General features: G+C 54.9%; 4 protein-coding genes across 4 annotated transcripts; 1 reads left to right on the top strand and 3 right to left on the bottom strand.

Moving 5' to 3' along the window:
• Positions 1-104: 104 nt before the first annotated feature.
• On the bottom strand, positions 105-1,071 carry BU26DRAFT_420895 (uncharacterized protein; the record flags this gene model as incomplete). Its single annotated transcript, XM_033823381.1, has 2 exons — positions 105-767; positions 814-1,071. 2 exons carry the CDS (start codon positions 1,069-1,071, stop codon positions 105-107), a joined length of 921 nt encoding a protein of 306 aa, XP_033687671.1.
• Positions 1,072-1,300: 229 nt separating this feature from the next.
• BU26DRAFT_549193 (protein-L-isoaspartate O-methyltransferas-like protein) lies at positions 1,301-2,498 on the top strand. The gene is made up of 3 exons (XM_033831982.1): positions 1,301-1,569; positions 1,631-1,986; positions 2,037-2,498. The coding sequence occupies exons 1-3, from the start codon at positions 1,462-1,464 to the stop codon at positions 2,248-2,250; spliced, it is 678 nt and encodes a 225-aa protein (XP_033687670.1). The 5' UTR covers positions 1,301-1,461; the 3' UTR covers positions 2,251-2,498.
• Positions 2,499-3,078: 580 nt separating this feature from the next.
• On the bottom strand, positions 3,079-5,781 carry BU26DRAFT_480473 (P-loop containing nucleoside triphosphate hydrolase protein; the record flags this gene model as incomplete). Its single annotated transcript, XM_033825708.1, has 1 exon — positions 3,079-5,781. The coding sequence occupies one exon, from the start codon at positions 5,779-5,781 to the stop codon at positions 3,079-3,081; it is 2,703 nt and encodes a 900-aa protein (XP_033687669.1).
• Positions 5,782-11,249: 5,468 nt separating this feature from the next.
• BU26DRAFT_562387 (uncharacterized protein) lies at positions 11,250-12,740 on the bottom strand (the record flags this gene model as incomplete). Its single annotated transcript, XM_033833024.1, has 4 exons — positions 11,250-11,670; positions 11,720-12,062; positions 12,111-12,184; positions 12,232-12,740. 4 exons carry the CDS (start codon positions 12,738-12,740, stop codon positions 11,250-11,252), a joined length of 1,347 nt encoding a protein of 448 aa, XP_033687668.1.
• Between the last annotated feature and the right edge of the window lie 635 nt (positions 12,741-13,375).

Genomic DNA, 13,375 nt, shown 5'->3' with positions numbered 1-13,375 from the left:
CCTAACGTAGCACGCCCGTCTGGCTATGGTTCCTCTGTGTTTACGTCATCTGTGCCACGGTATAGGTCCTTTAAGGAGGCTTCCACTAAGCCGGTGAAGATGTTTTATTTTCCGACCAGTTCGCCGAACAGCGCGTCTCTCCGTCTCCTCATATTGTCCAGCTTCACCTCCAACTTCCCCACTTCCTTCCTCGCAGCCTCCTTGTCCGCCGGCAACCCCGTAAATTCCTTGACTTCTTCCTCGAGTGCTTCCACCTTCTCCTTCAGCGTATTGAGCGTCGTCTGCTGCTCCAGCATATCCGCGATTGCTTCGGCTGAGCTGATGTTCTTCGAGCCTGGGGTTGTAGTGTTTCTCGACTGCGCAGACTGCAAGGATGACAGTTTGTCTTCATATTCGCGGATCTTTGTGCGTAGATGCTTTGTCTGGCGGACTTGCTCGGTGGTCTGGCGTTGCAGGTTGGGAGGCGTGGCGAAGGCGGGATTCGATTGTAGCTCGTTCAGTTGGGCACGGAGGAGGGACTGCTGCTTCTCGAGGTATCTCTGGAGGCTTTGGATATGGTTTAGATTGTTGGTGAGAGTCTGTGAGGCCGAAGTGTGCTGGATAAGCGTGTGGGCCATTGTCTCGGGGTTTGCGGTTGGAGTATTGAGAACCACGGCCGTGGAGGCGAGAGCGTGGAGGGCTGCCGACCCCTCGACGGTAAGCTGTGCTTTGATGTTCTCTAGGAGCTTTTCATCCTCGAGGTTTCGTGTTTTCTTGCGTGTGTCAGACTTCCGTCGAGACTAGATATGACTAGCCGGCGCGGACCTCTCATACCTCATCCTCTTCCAGCTCCTTGCACGCTTCCCTCTCAACTCTCTGGAACATTGTTACTTCCTCGTCGGCTCGCTCATTCGCCATCATCAGCTCCCGCAGCACTTTCAATGTTTCTTCATTTCGCTCGAAGCTCGGGACGGTTCGACCGGAGTATCTGTAGGAGAGCCAGGTGTCAATCTGCGCCCAGTCGGCTGCTTGGGCGCGCTGCTCGCGGGCTTTTGAGGGCGAGAAGAGGTCTTGGGGCGTCAGGTTGTCCATGGTGCTGCGCAGGACAGGGGGCGCCCTTTCAAGTTGACGCGGAAAAGAGACCGCGGGGCGGTGGTCTGTGCGAGCTACCCCGGATTCCAGCGCGGCAGCCCTACGTGAGACGACATTCTTTCATTAGCATGACGTGACACCCCACTCCCTTCGGACCATCCTTCACCAACAATGTAATGCTCTTGCCACTGCCCCCGTCACTCCATAACTCCACCACCTCACCGCAAACCTCAAGCTATCACCCAACATAATCTCACCAAGACGCCGTTCAGAACCCCTCTTTCGAAGCTCCTCCTTATCGCATTCATTGCGACTGTCCTCACGTTGCCGTTCCTAACAAGATCCTTACGCTCTGTACGCGGCTCTTCTCTTACACCGTCTCGCCGTAGTATGGGCATGGCGTGGCGAAGCTCGGGCTCGACGAACGAGGGCTTAGTTGCCAACTTGGCCCGGAACGGACTGATTGAGTCCGACCGGGTCAAGGAGGCCATGCTGAAGGTACATTACAGGTCCTTCAGTTGAGGAAACTCGACGACATGGCTGACAGCTGAATGACTAGGTTGACCGCGCCCATTATGCCCCCTCCTACGCCTACGAAGACTCTCCGCAACCCATCGGCCACCGCGCTACCATCTCAGCACCGCACATGCACGCCTCGGCTTGCGAATCTCTCCTTCCCTACCTCAAGCCCGGCGCGAAGGTGCTCGACATCGGCTCAGGCTCCGGGTACCTCACTGCTGTATTCGCGAACCTAGTTGGTCCTTCGGGCACAGTCATTGGCATCGATCACATTCAACCGCTCGTCACTCTTGCAGAAAACAATATGAAGAAGTCGGAAGAAGGCAGGAGGATGCTGGAATCAGGACAAGTCAAGTTCGTAAAGGGCGATGGGCGGAAGGGATGGACAGAGGATGCGTACGTTTGCCGAAGCTTCTATTGGTGGACTTCAACACTGACGTCTGTAGCCCGTACGACGCGATCCATGTCGGCGCCGCCGCAGCCGAGCACCACAAGGATCTGGCCGACCAGTTGAAAGCTCCCGGACGCATGTTCGTCCCAGTTGAGGAGGGCTGGATGCAGCACATCTACGTCGTCGACAAGAAGGAAGACGGAAGCATCGAGAAAAAGAAGCTATACGGTGTCCAGTACGTCCCGTTGACGGACGCGCCACCAGAGTGACTTCAGTGGAAGATCAAAGCAAGATCGAAAATGTAACGGACGGGTTGGGAACTATCGGAGAAATGACGATATTGCGAAACCCCGAGACGGGAATCAGACTGCCCAAGGCGCTCTGCTTCTTGATGAGGATGAAGTGTCAAGGACCTGTCAACATGGAATGGATGTCTAGTATGGCTATACGATATCACTCAGAACAGACAGTAAATCGTATCCCAATCTTTCGAATGGATACCATCGAAATAGTCTCTAGCACGTGCACGTGTAAATGATGCTAACGATCAAGATATCATGATGTGCCAACAGTCTCTAGAACGATTAAGTGGGCACAGAGCACTTCCCCCATTCTTCGTCCTATGCCTTGCGTTCCTAACTGCCTCTTCTTCCTTGGTTCACGAAAACTAGCCTTCTTGCTCTATATCCGCTCAATGTAGGAGGTGAGGGAATATGGGCCGATCTTGGATTCCACCAAAAGCTTTGGTCATGCCATGTCCTTTGGTGCATTGTTATACCTGAGCGAAGCTCATCCATTACTCATTACAGCTTCAGTAGGTAAATGCCGGCAGATCTACTTCCACAGTATTCAAGCGAAGTAAGTGCGGAGAGGTGGGATACAAGGCGATGATGCGATTAATTCATTACTCATTACCCAAAGAAGAAAGCAGGCCGACGACCAACGCCATATTTCCGATGCAACCAAAGCTCAATAGGAAAAATTGAAAGAACTGTCCTTAAATGTCATCTCCCAGGTTCATCTCCGGCTACGGCCTAAAGCCAAACCCGAGCTGTCTGAAAGTATGGTGCCCCTATGTAATGCTCCACCTTTTTCGGTCACACATCGCATTCAACCACCCTGCCAACGAAACCTTCCAACCCAGCAACACCTTTCTCACCCCTCTCGGTGCTTCCAGTGAGCCCCGGTCCACCGCCAGGCATCACTAGCACCTTCGCATCCGTCTCGACGAACTCTCGGGAAGCGATGAACTGGAACGTGACGTCTGTTGCGGTCCCATGGTTACCGCCAACTGAAGGATCGTCAGTAGGCTCTTCGTCAAATCCGAAGCCAAATCCTTCCCCTTCATCCTCGTCCCCGTCCGCCAGATTATGGCTGGTCACTGCACTCCCGTCCTTAGCATCCAGTGCTGGTGCAACCGAGACCACTTTGGAAGAAGCTCGTACGCTGTTAAAGTAGACGACTACGGCGCTTCCGATAGTCAAGCTCTTGACGGCTTGCGCGCTGGCTCCCGCAAAGCGAACAGTGACCAGTCTATGGGCTTTAGGCTCGGCATTTGCCAACACCATCCCTTTCCGTATCCTGTTGATTGCTGGGGTCCTGATGGGTCCGTTGACCGGGACAATCCCGACGGTTCCAACTTGACCAGCCTGCAATGTTCGCACCCCAAGCCTAAGATTCCGGAGCGAGGTGACCCGCACGCGGCGCCATTCCGTCAATGATGCGGAACCCATGTGTAGTGGCGAGTTCGAAGGTCGTCTGTTCAAGGCGCCAGGGAATGACCTAGATGCTGGCACCGGGGAGTTACGGGCTGATGGTCTCCCGCTTCCGCCGTCGCTGTCATCTGAACTTGTATCTCCCGGATATGGCCCAAGGAAGATTTCATCGCCGATACTTAGCGTTCCATAGCGAAGATGCCCACCGATGATCACCGGGTCCGAAGGCTTTGTACGAGCAGGACTGTTGGTGTACACATCCTCCACGTTGAACAATGTTTTAGGAGAGTCTGGCGGCGGCATAGGAGGTGCAGGCACAGGCAGTTCTCTCAGGAAAGCATGAAGCTTGCTCAAACCGTTTCCACTGACTGCACTCGTGAGAATGATAGGAACGACTGCAAGAGGCGAAGACTCCAAAGCTTGCAGGGTACTGTCAGCCTCCAAAAGATGTTTAGAAGGAATCGTGGTGAGGTCGACCCCAACCGAAGATGTAGGTGGGTCAGCGATAATGCACCCCCTCCTGCTAGAATCTTTGAGTGCAGAGAGAACCCTCGACACGACAGCTTTGAGCCCTGCTTTAGTAGCCAGATCATATTTAGTGATTACAACCACGAGTGGGAGTTCGAGAGTTAGGCAGAGCTGGAGGTGTTCATGGGAGAGATCCAAGTCTGCCGCGCTGGTGCCTAATATCTCTTGCGTAGTTGGCGATGCACCGACTTTTCCAGATGAGTCTTCTGCATTATCGGCAGGTATACAGAGCAAGGTGAAGTGCGGATCCCACCCAATGAGGCCTCGGACAGTAGTACGGCGGAAGCGCGGATGGCCTGCAGAATCGGAGAGAAACGCTAGCCTTCCGGCTGTTGCTGAATCTACAGATGCGTGAATATCAACCCATGATGAGACGTCTCCGGAGCCATAGCTGATTACATGGGTTGAGGTCCTTTCTCCATCTTTATCGAAAGCATCGCGATAGCCGATCAACTCCTGGGTAATGGAGCTGGTAATCCCTGATTCAATCTCGTGCCTATGCTTCAGAAGGCTGAGCCGACTCTTTCCTCGTCCATTGTCCCGCGTCCCCGTAGAAAGTGTGCCAAGTAGACTCGTCTTTCCAGACATGGTGGCACCGGTGAGTGACACGCGAAGTTGTTGGGTTCTCTCTTGCGAATCACTCATTCCAGGCTCGGTATGGGGTGTGCCTGCGACAGTACCCGCTGGCCCCTGTTGGCTGAGCGGTGACTGGTCCTGCTCAACGAGATGTTGATCTGGGCGAACGAAAGCTTCGGCAGCCCATAACTTTGACTTCTGGATATTGGGTTGCAGCCCGCCGATATTTTCAACCCACTCGCATTCGCCAACTGGTACCATGCGCTGCACCTCGACTTGACAGCCCAGGCTAGCAGCCATTGCCCGCAGGTTGTTCAAAGATTCCTCCATTTCGTCTTCGGCAAGACCAACGAGCTCGCCATCATCTGCAACGCCGATCTCGTACAGCGCTCCTTTAGTCTCCTCCAACCCGGGATAAAGCCGCTGGGGCATGACAGGAGCAGTAACCTGCGTCTCGTCTGGAAAATGGGGAACAACGGTAGCCGTTGAAGAAGATGTATGGTACGGGCATGACTGCTGAAGTCGCCACAGCAACTGAGTAGTTAATTGTTCCAGTCGATGTTGTCGGGATTGGATCGAGCTCGCGGGAGGGGGAGTAGTGGATAGTATGCCAGAGTCCGAGACGCTGCGGCCGACAGGAGCTGGCATAGAAGCATCTACGCGCCTCAAAGATCCAGAAATATGGCGCCTGGTGCTGCTGCGCGTGAAGGATCTTCGCTTGCGGAGCAGCAAATGAAGCTTATATTCAGTGGGGCCCTCCTGAGGCTCAGCCTCTAGTCTGGTGATGGTGCTGTAATCGACTATGGACATTTCCAAGTTCTCAAGCGCTCGGTGCCCTTCCCTAGCGCTACTCAGCGGCGCTGCCGACTTTGGGTCTTGCGGGACTGGAGGTTTCGCGGACCCTTCCGGTGGTGGTGTGGCCGCCGCCCACGGGGATGCTACCCGGGGCGGATCCGGATCAAATGTGAATATGGAGGCCATTTTATCGTATCAAACAATCTCTGCTGGGACCCTGACTTTAACAAGTGCCAGAGGCGGGTAACCGGAGAGGTCTCGAATGTTCAGGGAATCCGCTGCCGCCGCGGCCCGCAGTATAGAACTTGTAATTGAGATAAAGACCGAGAGTTCGTGTGTGAAAAGTGTGTCTGGAAGAGGACAACCATTAAGGGAAACATTTTGGCGAGAATCGTGCGCAAACGCTGGGTAAGACCGTCCAGCGACGCCTGGAAATAAATTCGGTGGCGGACTGGGTGCAGCAGCCAATTCTGCCTACACAAGGTACATGGTTACAATAGGAAGCGTTGTAGGTGTCGGGAGTTGAGTTGGTGGTGATGTGGATGTGGAACGGCCTGGAAATAGTCGACGTGGTTGAATTGCGGTCGTGTGTTAGAGTCACCTTAGCGGAAAGTACTGCCAAGCCTTCCGAAGCGGAGTCACGCATTATCACGTGAGTGGCATTATGACTGTACTAAAGTCATTCACTTGCAATACTAAGGTGGAGTCATCAGCATTCATCTCCCAACGCCCTTTTGCGCTTGCTTCTAGCCATTGATGTCTGTTCAGCGGAGCTCGTGGCTGCCCAAACTAGGCGACACTCGGTTCGACACTTCCAAGGTTTATCTGCTTCTGATGTCGCCGAGAATTTGATGCGTTCATGAGCTCTCCATGAGAGAAAGCGCTCAGGGAAATTAAGGGTGGAAGAAAGAAATCACTCAAATGTCGTGGGAAGACTGAGGAAACAAGGCGTTACCTGCTCGTTTCAACGGCCTCCGGGAGGGCATTGAAAGATTGAAAGTCTATTCTGAAGTCTTATACAGGTGGCATCCAGCTTGGTCCCATTCATGGGCTATCGAAAGAGTCGCAAGCAAAGCCCCTTTTGTTTGAAGTTGAATCCGTCCGTCTGCGCCTTTTCTCGCCACTAGAAGGGCGCTTCAGGCCACCAACGTGCCTCAGTGGTGCATTTTTCGCTGCCTTTCGGCGTGCGGCCATGCGAGCTGTACCACGTCACTATCGTACGAGACTCTGAGACGGCGGACGAAATCGACCAGCCTGTGCCAAGCTGGACGAGCTCTGGTACGCCCCACCGTGCAGTAGTCTCCCCAACCGCCCCTTCTTTTCCATAACTATCCCGTATAGCTGCCCGTGGACGTTGCGGAAGCTCTTCGCACTGCTTGCTGAATCTGAACCCGTCGTGAAAAGCCACATCGGGCTCTCCGAACCTAAGGTTCCCCTGCGGCAGCCACGTTTCGCGTCTTTTCTCCAAGCGGACGAAACACTGAGCTTTGACCAGTACTCCAACACGAGGGCGGGGAAGGAGTGATCGGCGCGGGGGTTACTGGTCAAGGCATTATCCAGTGCTCTTGACGGCTCCATGGATCAAGCCCCGATTCGCATGTGCCTGCAACCTCGCAAATGAATGATGAAGTTGTCCAACGCATACTGTGTACCTCCGTATAGCACCACGGATGTGCTCGACGTCGCGGTCGTTGGCGTTCGGGGAAGAAAAGCAAAAGAGTCTGCCTCGCCAAATATTCTCTTGAAGGTAATCTCCTAGGGACCTTGGCGAGATCGTGGAGCATTCGACGCGAGCAACTGCGGATGATGACTACGCAAGGTAGCACAGCCGAACCCCGACGGACATGGGCACCTTTGCAACCCGGACGAGGGGCTGAGCAGCAGGGTACGGTATGTTTAGCCCCCACACCGAGGACGCGATGTGCCAACACCCGATATTGAGAAAGCAGGGTGCTCGGCCAGTTAGGAGGCCCGTCTGCAATAATGAGCCACTTAATTCACATCCTCGATTTCACCCGTCCAGCAAGCGTTCGAACCTCATCTCGGAAGCGACCTCGAGGCTACATCACATCGTATCGGCCAGCGCAAGGTCTCCGGACCGGCGTTCAGCGACCTGCACACACGCGGGTCCGGGCAGTCGGGACCCTTTGTGGTGAGAGCCTTGCGAACAGCCTCACCAACTTTGGAAAAGGGCCCTAACGGCTTCTAACACCGCGCGCGTCGTTTCATCGGAGACAACAGGTCGCAACCCTGAAAACTGCCGTCGTCAATTCAAAGTTTCATGAAGGATCAAATAGATGCGCCTCTTGTTGTTCCTCCCGTCCTCTGCTTCCTCCCGTGGTGCTTTCGTGTCGAGTGGCACAGCTTGCGTGGCCGGGAACATGCTACCGTTACCCGAAACGGGCGACGACATGGCCCGAAGGGGACTGGCCCTGCTGGATTGCGTGCGTCTTTGGGCGTCCAGCGGGCTGGATGGCGGGACTTTGACGGTCCGAGGCGGTCGCAGCTCCACGGTAACCGGTGCAAAGTTACACACCCAAAACCCGCCTAATTGTTTCACCAACATCGCACATACATCAAGTCTTCGCTGACACGAACGCTGCTCTCTCTCGTCATCCCAGGTGCTTCCAAGAGAAGCGGGCGCATTTCTTGAAACGAACAGCTGCTGTGCGGGGTGCTTAACGATGTCACCTATTGCTGCATGAGTGCGTTGGTTAAGCGCCCGCGCAAAGACACGACTCGACCTTTCAGGGCCTTCCATGCAGCGCCCAACGCCTTCCAATTCATCGATGCGGGTCTCCCATGCACGTCGAATGCGGTTTGGTATCTTGGCTCGCGCAGGGGGCGAGGAGACACTGCATCGGCCTGTTCGCAAAAAGCGTGAATTCGTGCATGCCGCTGGTAGCGCGAGCACGCCGGCACTGGACTCACTGGTCAGATAATCTGACCCTCCTCATCCAGGACCACTCCATGGTTCGCACCCCACCTGCAAGCGACGCAGCACAACGTCGTACACTAGAACCGATAAGCTCCAGTCAACGGTCATGGGACTGTTTTCTGGGACAGCCTCAGTAGCACAAGACGCAGCCCTACGACACGAATTTCGTATATCTGACTTCTGACTGCGCGGCTGGCACCGTTCGTCAGTTGTTACCTGTGTGCGTATACGATAGTTGCTCGTTCGATTTCCGGAACGGGGATATCTGACATGTCGTCAGGGCGATCAACGTATCTGATTTGCTCGCAATGATTGCATTTCTAGAAGCTTACTCACGTGGAGCCCACCTGTTGCCAGTCATCCTTCCCGCGCAGCCGTCTCCGCCGCCGGTGTTGTTCAACCCCTGTGAGCGTCAGCAAAACCCTCAAGGTCATGTCAGAACTCAGTTGTGACTGCGGCGCAGCAGAGGAGATGGCCATTCAAATCGCGGATCTGCGATGCGTACCGACCGCCCCGCTAAATCCGTGCCTCACAGCGCGGGCCGGCCCAAAGTAAATGAAAGAGCGGTCTACTAGGGGTCGTCCGCGATCGACTGGGACGTTGTGCCGCCCAGACGCATTTCCAGACTATGAGCTTGACGCGGACTGGCAGGGTCGTAACATTCGGATGTCTGTTCCCGCCCACGCCGCCATGAAACTTAGTATGGGATGATATTGACGGAATCTCCATGGAGGAAAGGACGGGTGAAACGAGCAGGATAGCGACGCCGATCGTCCCTACATGCTAGATTACCAAGCTTCGACGGAAGGAATGCCACACTCGTTCGCTGCCCTGTCTGAGCGGACGACACTCCGGGACGGCTGGCCTAGTGGTAACCCAGCTTGTTCCCGTGCCTGCGGTTCGGCCGTAACTTAGCGGACCAGACGATTTCAACGTCGAGCTACGCCCGACCGGACGGTGACGTGATTGCCAACTAGGCGGCCTCATCGTCGTCTGATCGGAATTCAAATGGTAGGCTTGGCATGTAGGGTTTTAGCCCTTCTCGTTGAATGATAGCCAACCGCCTAGTATGTGAAGAGGCTGGCAACTGGATGCTTTCTTAGACTGGTATTCTGCTCTTCATTAGTCCGCTGGTTGTCTACATCATACAGCCCCGTATCTGTCTGGCCCCGTTATTGTGTGAGACCCCACATGCGCGAGCATCAAGTCAAGGCCCTGTGCAAGGAGCGTCAAGCTTATTTCTCCCATGGCTGAAGGGGACCGGGGCCCTCCCATGATAGTATTCTGGCACGTGACATAGCGCTATGTCGAATGGGATGACGACAGGTCCGAGGGCCGATGTGGAGCTTCGCCTCAAGCCTCAAGACCTTTTTCCGTCATCGAAATGATCTCTCGCGCTACTGCGCATGCGTTGACTCAGCGCTGCCGGCGGCATCTGTCTGACATGAGCCGGCACAGGCGGTTGCCAGCGCGCTCGGAAAACGAAAGTTAGTTCTGGCGCTGTTTCGGCAGTCGAACCCATGTTTCCGCGCACCAATTCCAAAAAGTGTTCGCACGATCTCAGGTAAGGCGGTCTCGTGGAAGCTCCCGTCCACAGTGCATGCGCGCTGCCTATGATGAGGCTTTCCGCCCCAATCGCCACACACGCCGTTCCGTTAGTTTACGCGTCTTTTCGCTGTCTGACTCCTCCCCCGTACAGATAATTTGGCGAGCTGTAGTTGACATGTTCGAACGCTGCGCACTTGCGTAGGCCCTTTCTGAAGGTTGCACGAGCCGTTTGAAGGAATTAAGCGAGAGGATGCTGGAGAGCGAAGAACAACCGCCCCTAGCACTCTTCGGGCAAAGTGAACAGTCCATCGCTAGCGTGACTATGCGTCGGATTGCGAGAGAATATTGGCTTCTCAAAATATCTTTTTTTTCATTTCGTTGTTTTGAGGCCATGCTTGCGACGGTCGGCCCAGCGTCGGTGTGCCTTTCCGTCCGAGGTGTCGGCTCTTGAACAATAGGAGCCGTAAATCCTTCAGGCGGTGAAGTCAATATTGCCCCTTCTCTGGCCCTTTCCGGCCCTTTCTGGACGCGTCTGCAGCTGTCTCGCCCGTCGATTTTCTATTCGCGCGAGCGTGACCATGCGGGTGATCAGCGCCCAAATCCCTTCCCCGCTGACCAGCGTGCCCAGCTTATCCATCCAAAAATGCAGGGCTGAAAAGAGCCCTGACAGCTAAACTCAGCACTTGAGCTTGCTTAACCTCCTGAGTCTATTATCGCCCTGATGCGATGTAGACTGCAGGATGACAACATCCACCGTATGCTGTGAGAGGAGAGTGATGCAGAGGTTGAAATAAGAATAAATTCCAAGAATGCAAAGCGCTGCAGATAACTCCGGTCCTATGCATAGTCCGAGTCCTGTAACCTGGTGTAGCCGAAGAAATGGTATATGTGTAAAAAAGCCCGTACGCCAAATCTGGCCGCGAAAACTGATTTGGACCTGCGCTGGGCTGTCGTGAGCCGGTACTGGAAAGGCGGAACGATTGCCGATGTGTAGAAGGGAAAAGCCTCAATTTTTGCCCCAGGAATTCGTGATGCTTCGTGAGTGTCCCTCGAATAAGCCCCCATGCCAAGCTAAACGCCTCCAAAATCACGAGAGCAATCGTGCTCCCAACGCCTTGTAAGATAGCTCTTGCGGACAGGCCAAGCGTTTCATGCTCAGCCTTACCGCTTACCTAGTCGTATCTGACGTCCTCCGTGGCTTGCATTTCTCGTGCGCCATGTGCCCATTCCGTGCCGTGGTCCGCGTGAACTCGGCGCCACATCGCGGGCAATAACTCTTTGCAGCTGTGCCGGACTTTTCTCGCTGATGCCGCAGAAGGTTGCTGAAGGTGGAGAATTGCCGTCCGTTGCAACCGTGCTCCCAGCATTGGGGCTTAGGTCGCGAGTTGAGAACACGAGGCATCATTCCGTTGGTCTGACTTCCTGGCGAGGAGGACAGTCCGGGTACAGAACCGGCGGACGGCGGGGCAAGTGTACTTGATTGCTCATAGGATGCGTACGGAGGTGCTGATGTGGTGGCCGGGTACAACGTAGTAGGAAGCGGGCTATATTCGCTGATACCGTAGCTCGTCGGGGGGTATATTGGTGGCCTGTCCATCGTCAAGATTACTGCCATCTTGTCCGCATAAGAAAACTTACGGTGGGTAGCTGGAACTATTGCTGCCGAGGGTTTGACCGGGGAGATTGGCGTGCACCGCGGGGTAGGGGTAGCTGTGTGGAGCTGAGCTAAGCATGGGCGAGGGTTCACTGGAGGTTGGAGGATAGCTCATTGGCGACGGGCTAGCGCGCATTGGACCCAATGCTTGTTGATACGGGCTTCGCGGCATTGACGGTGCTTGATAGGGTGGGAGCACTGGATGCTCTGTTGATCTTCTTGAGTGAGAATGGCCTTGTAGGTTAGGACTGGAGGCATATGCAGGCGCGTAGGATGCTGATGATGAGGCCTTGGTATCCGAGTATGACTGGCTGATAGGCGGGTAACCTACACCTTGTCAAATCGCCATACTTGATCAACGAACATCCGACTTACTGGGTGAGTCAAGGGGAGGCGGGGAAACGTAGTCCATATTGTACTGCGCAGGCGCCATCATGAAACCCAGAGTGCTAAAAGATTAGTCTACCATTTGTTCGAAGGGTGGTAGGAACTATACCTCATATCTTGCAATTCCAAAGTAGGGTCTTGAAGAGGTTCTGGTTCCGCCGAAAGACGCAGATCGTAGTCTGTCGCAGTGTGGCTTCCAGACAGCGAGGGTAAAGGCGATGGAAGAAGCTCGGATTCGGATGTGGTTTGTACTTCGTAGGTTTCTGGGTCTGGCGCTGAGGGCGATCCTCGAGGGGAATGGTAAGATTGGAGATCTAATGGTTCGGAGAGTAAGAGGTCGCAGTCGGGGTTTTGTTCTATTCCAGCAGGATGCGAGGTATTGCTACGTGTGAACGAGTCGAGGACGTCTGGATGCCAAACGGGAGTATGTGTCTCTTCGGTCTGGTAATTGACAGATGTGCGGCGGTTCGTAGGAAGAATTGCGGCACGGCGCGAACGGATGGTCCTCAATTGTCGGACCTCTGGCGGCTGGACAGACAGGTTTTGGTCGGCGCGGATTCTGAGTCTTCGTGAGATGGTGGTCGTCTTTGGTTGTGGTTTGGGAGACCGTGGGGTCATGATCAACAAGAGGAGACCAACATGCGTTTAAACGTTGGTCGGTAGTGGGGGTAAACATACATTCGTGTTCCTGCATTTGGGTAATTCCTGGTGGGCTTTTAGCAGCCTTATGGAAGAGGAGCATCAAAGCTCGCAAGGCAGATTTGCGGCATGATCTTGTTCGCAAGAGGCGGCCTGCGCCATGCCCGGGGGGTTCTGGAGGGTATATACTGGTATAGGGCATCTGAGGCCCAGTAACATTACAAGCGTGCTTGGAGCCAACACCACTTCTCCCGGCAGAGCGGCTGGTGACTGGTTGGTGCCTTGTAGGATCGGAATCCTGGGCCATGCGTAGCGGGCCAAGCTCCCGACCGTTTAGTGGCAGAACGTGCACGCACAATGGCAGCCCTTGCCGCAGCGAGGATGCTGGGTCCAAGAGAGAGGTGAGCACAGTCCTTGAGGCTGCAGCGGGTGATGAGAGGGGTAGCATGATGGCTGCTCTCGACGGGACGGGCCCCAGAGGCGTAGGACAGGATGCGTGAACTCGCGCCACATCTGCACACGGCGACCTCACCTGCGTCCTGCTTCACTAAGCGTGAGGGTCGCCCGAGCAGCTGGTGTGCCGCTGGCGCGCCCTGCTGTCGCTGCCGGCGGCA

Source organism: Trematosphaeria pertusa, assembly GCF_010094035.1.
Source record: "Trematosphaeria pertusa strain CBS 122368 unplaced genomic scaffold BU26scaffold_4, whole genome shotgun sequence".
Taxonomy (NCBI): domain Eukaryota; kingdom Fungi; phylum Ascomycota; class Dothideomycetes; order Pleosporales; family Trematosphaeriaceae; genus Trematosphaeria; species Trematosphaeria pertusa.
Note: the sequence above shows the minus strand (reverse complement) of the source record. Positions and strands in the feature narration are given on the sequence as shown.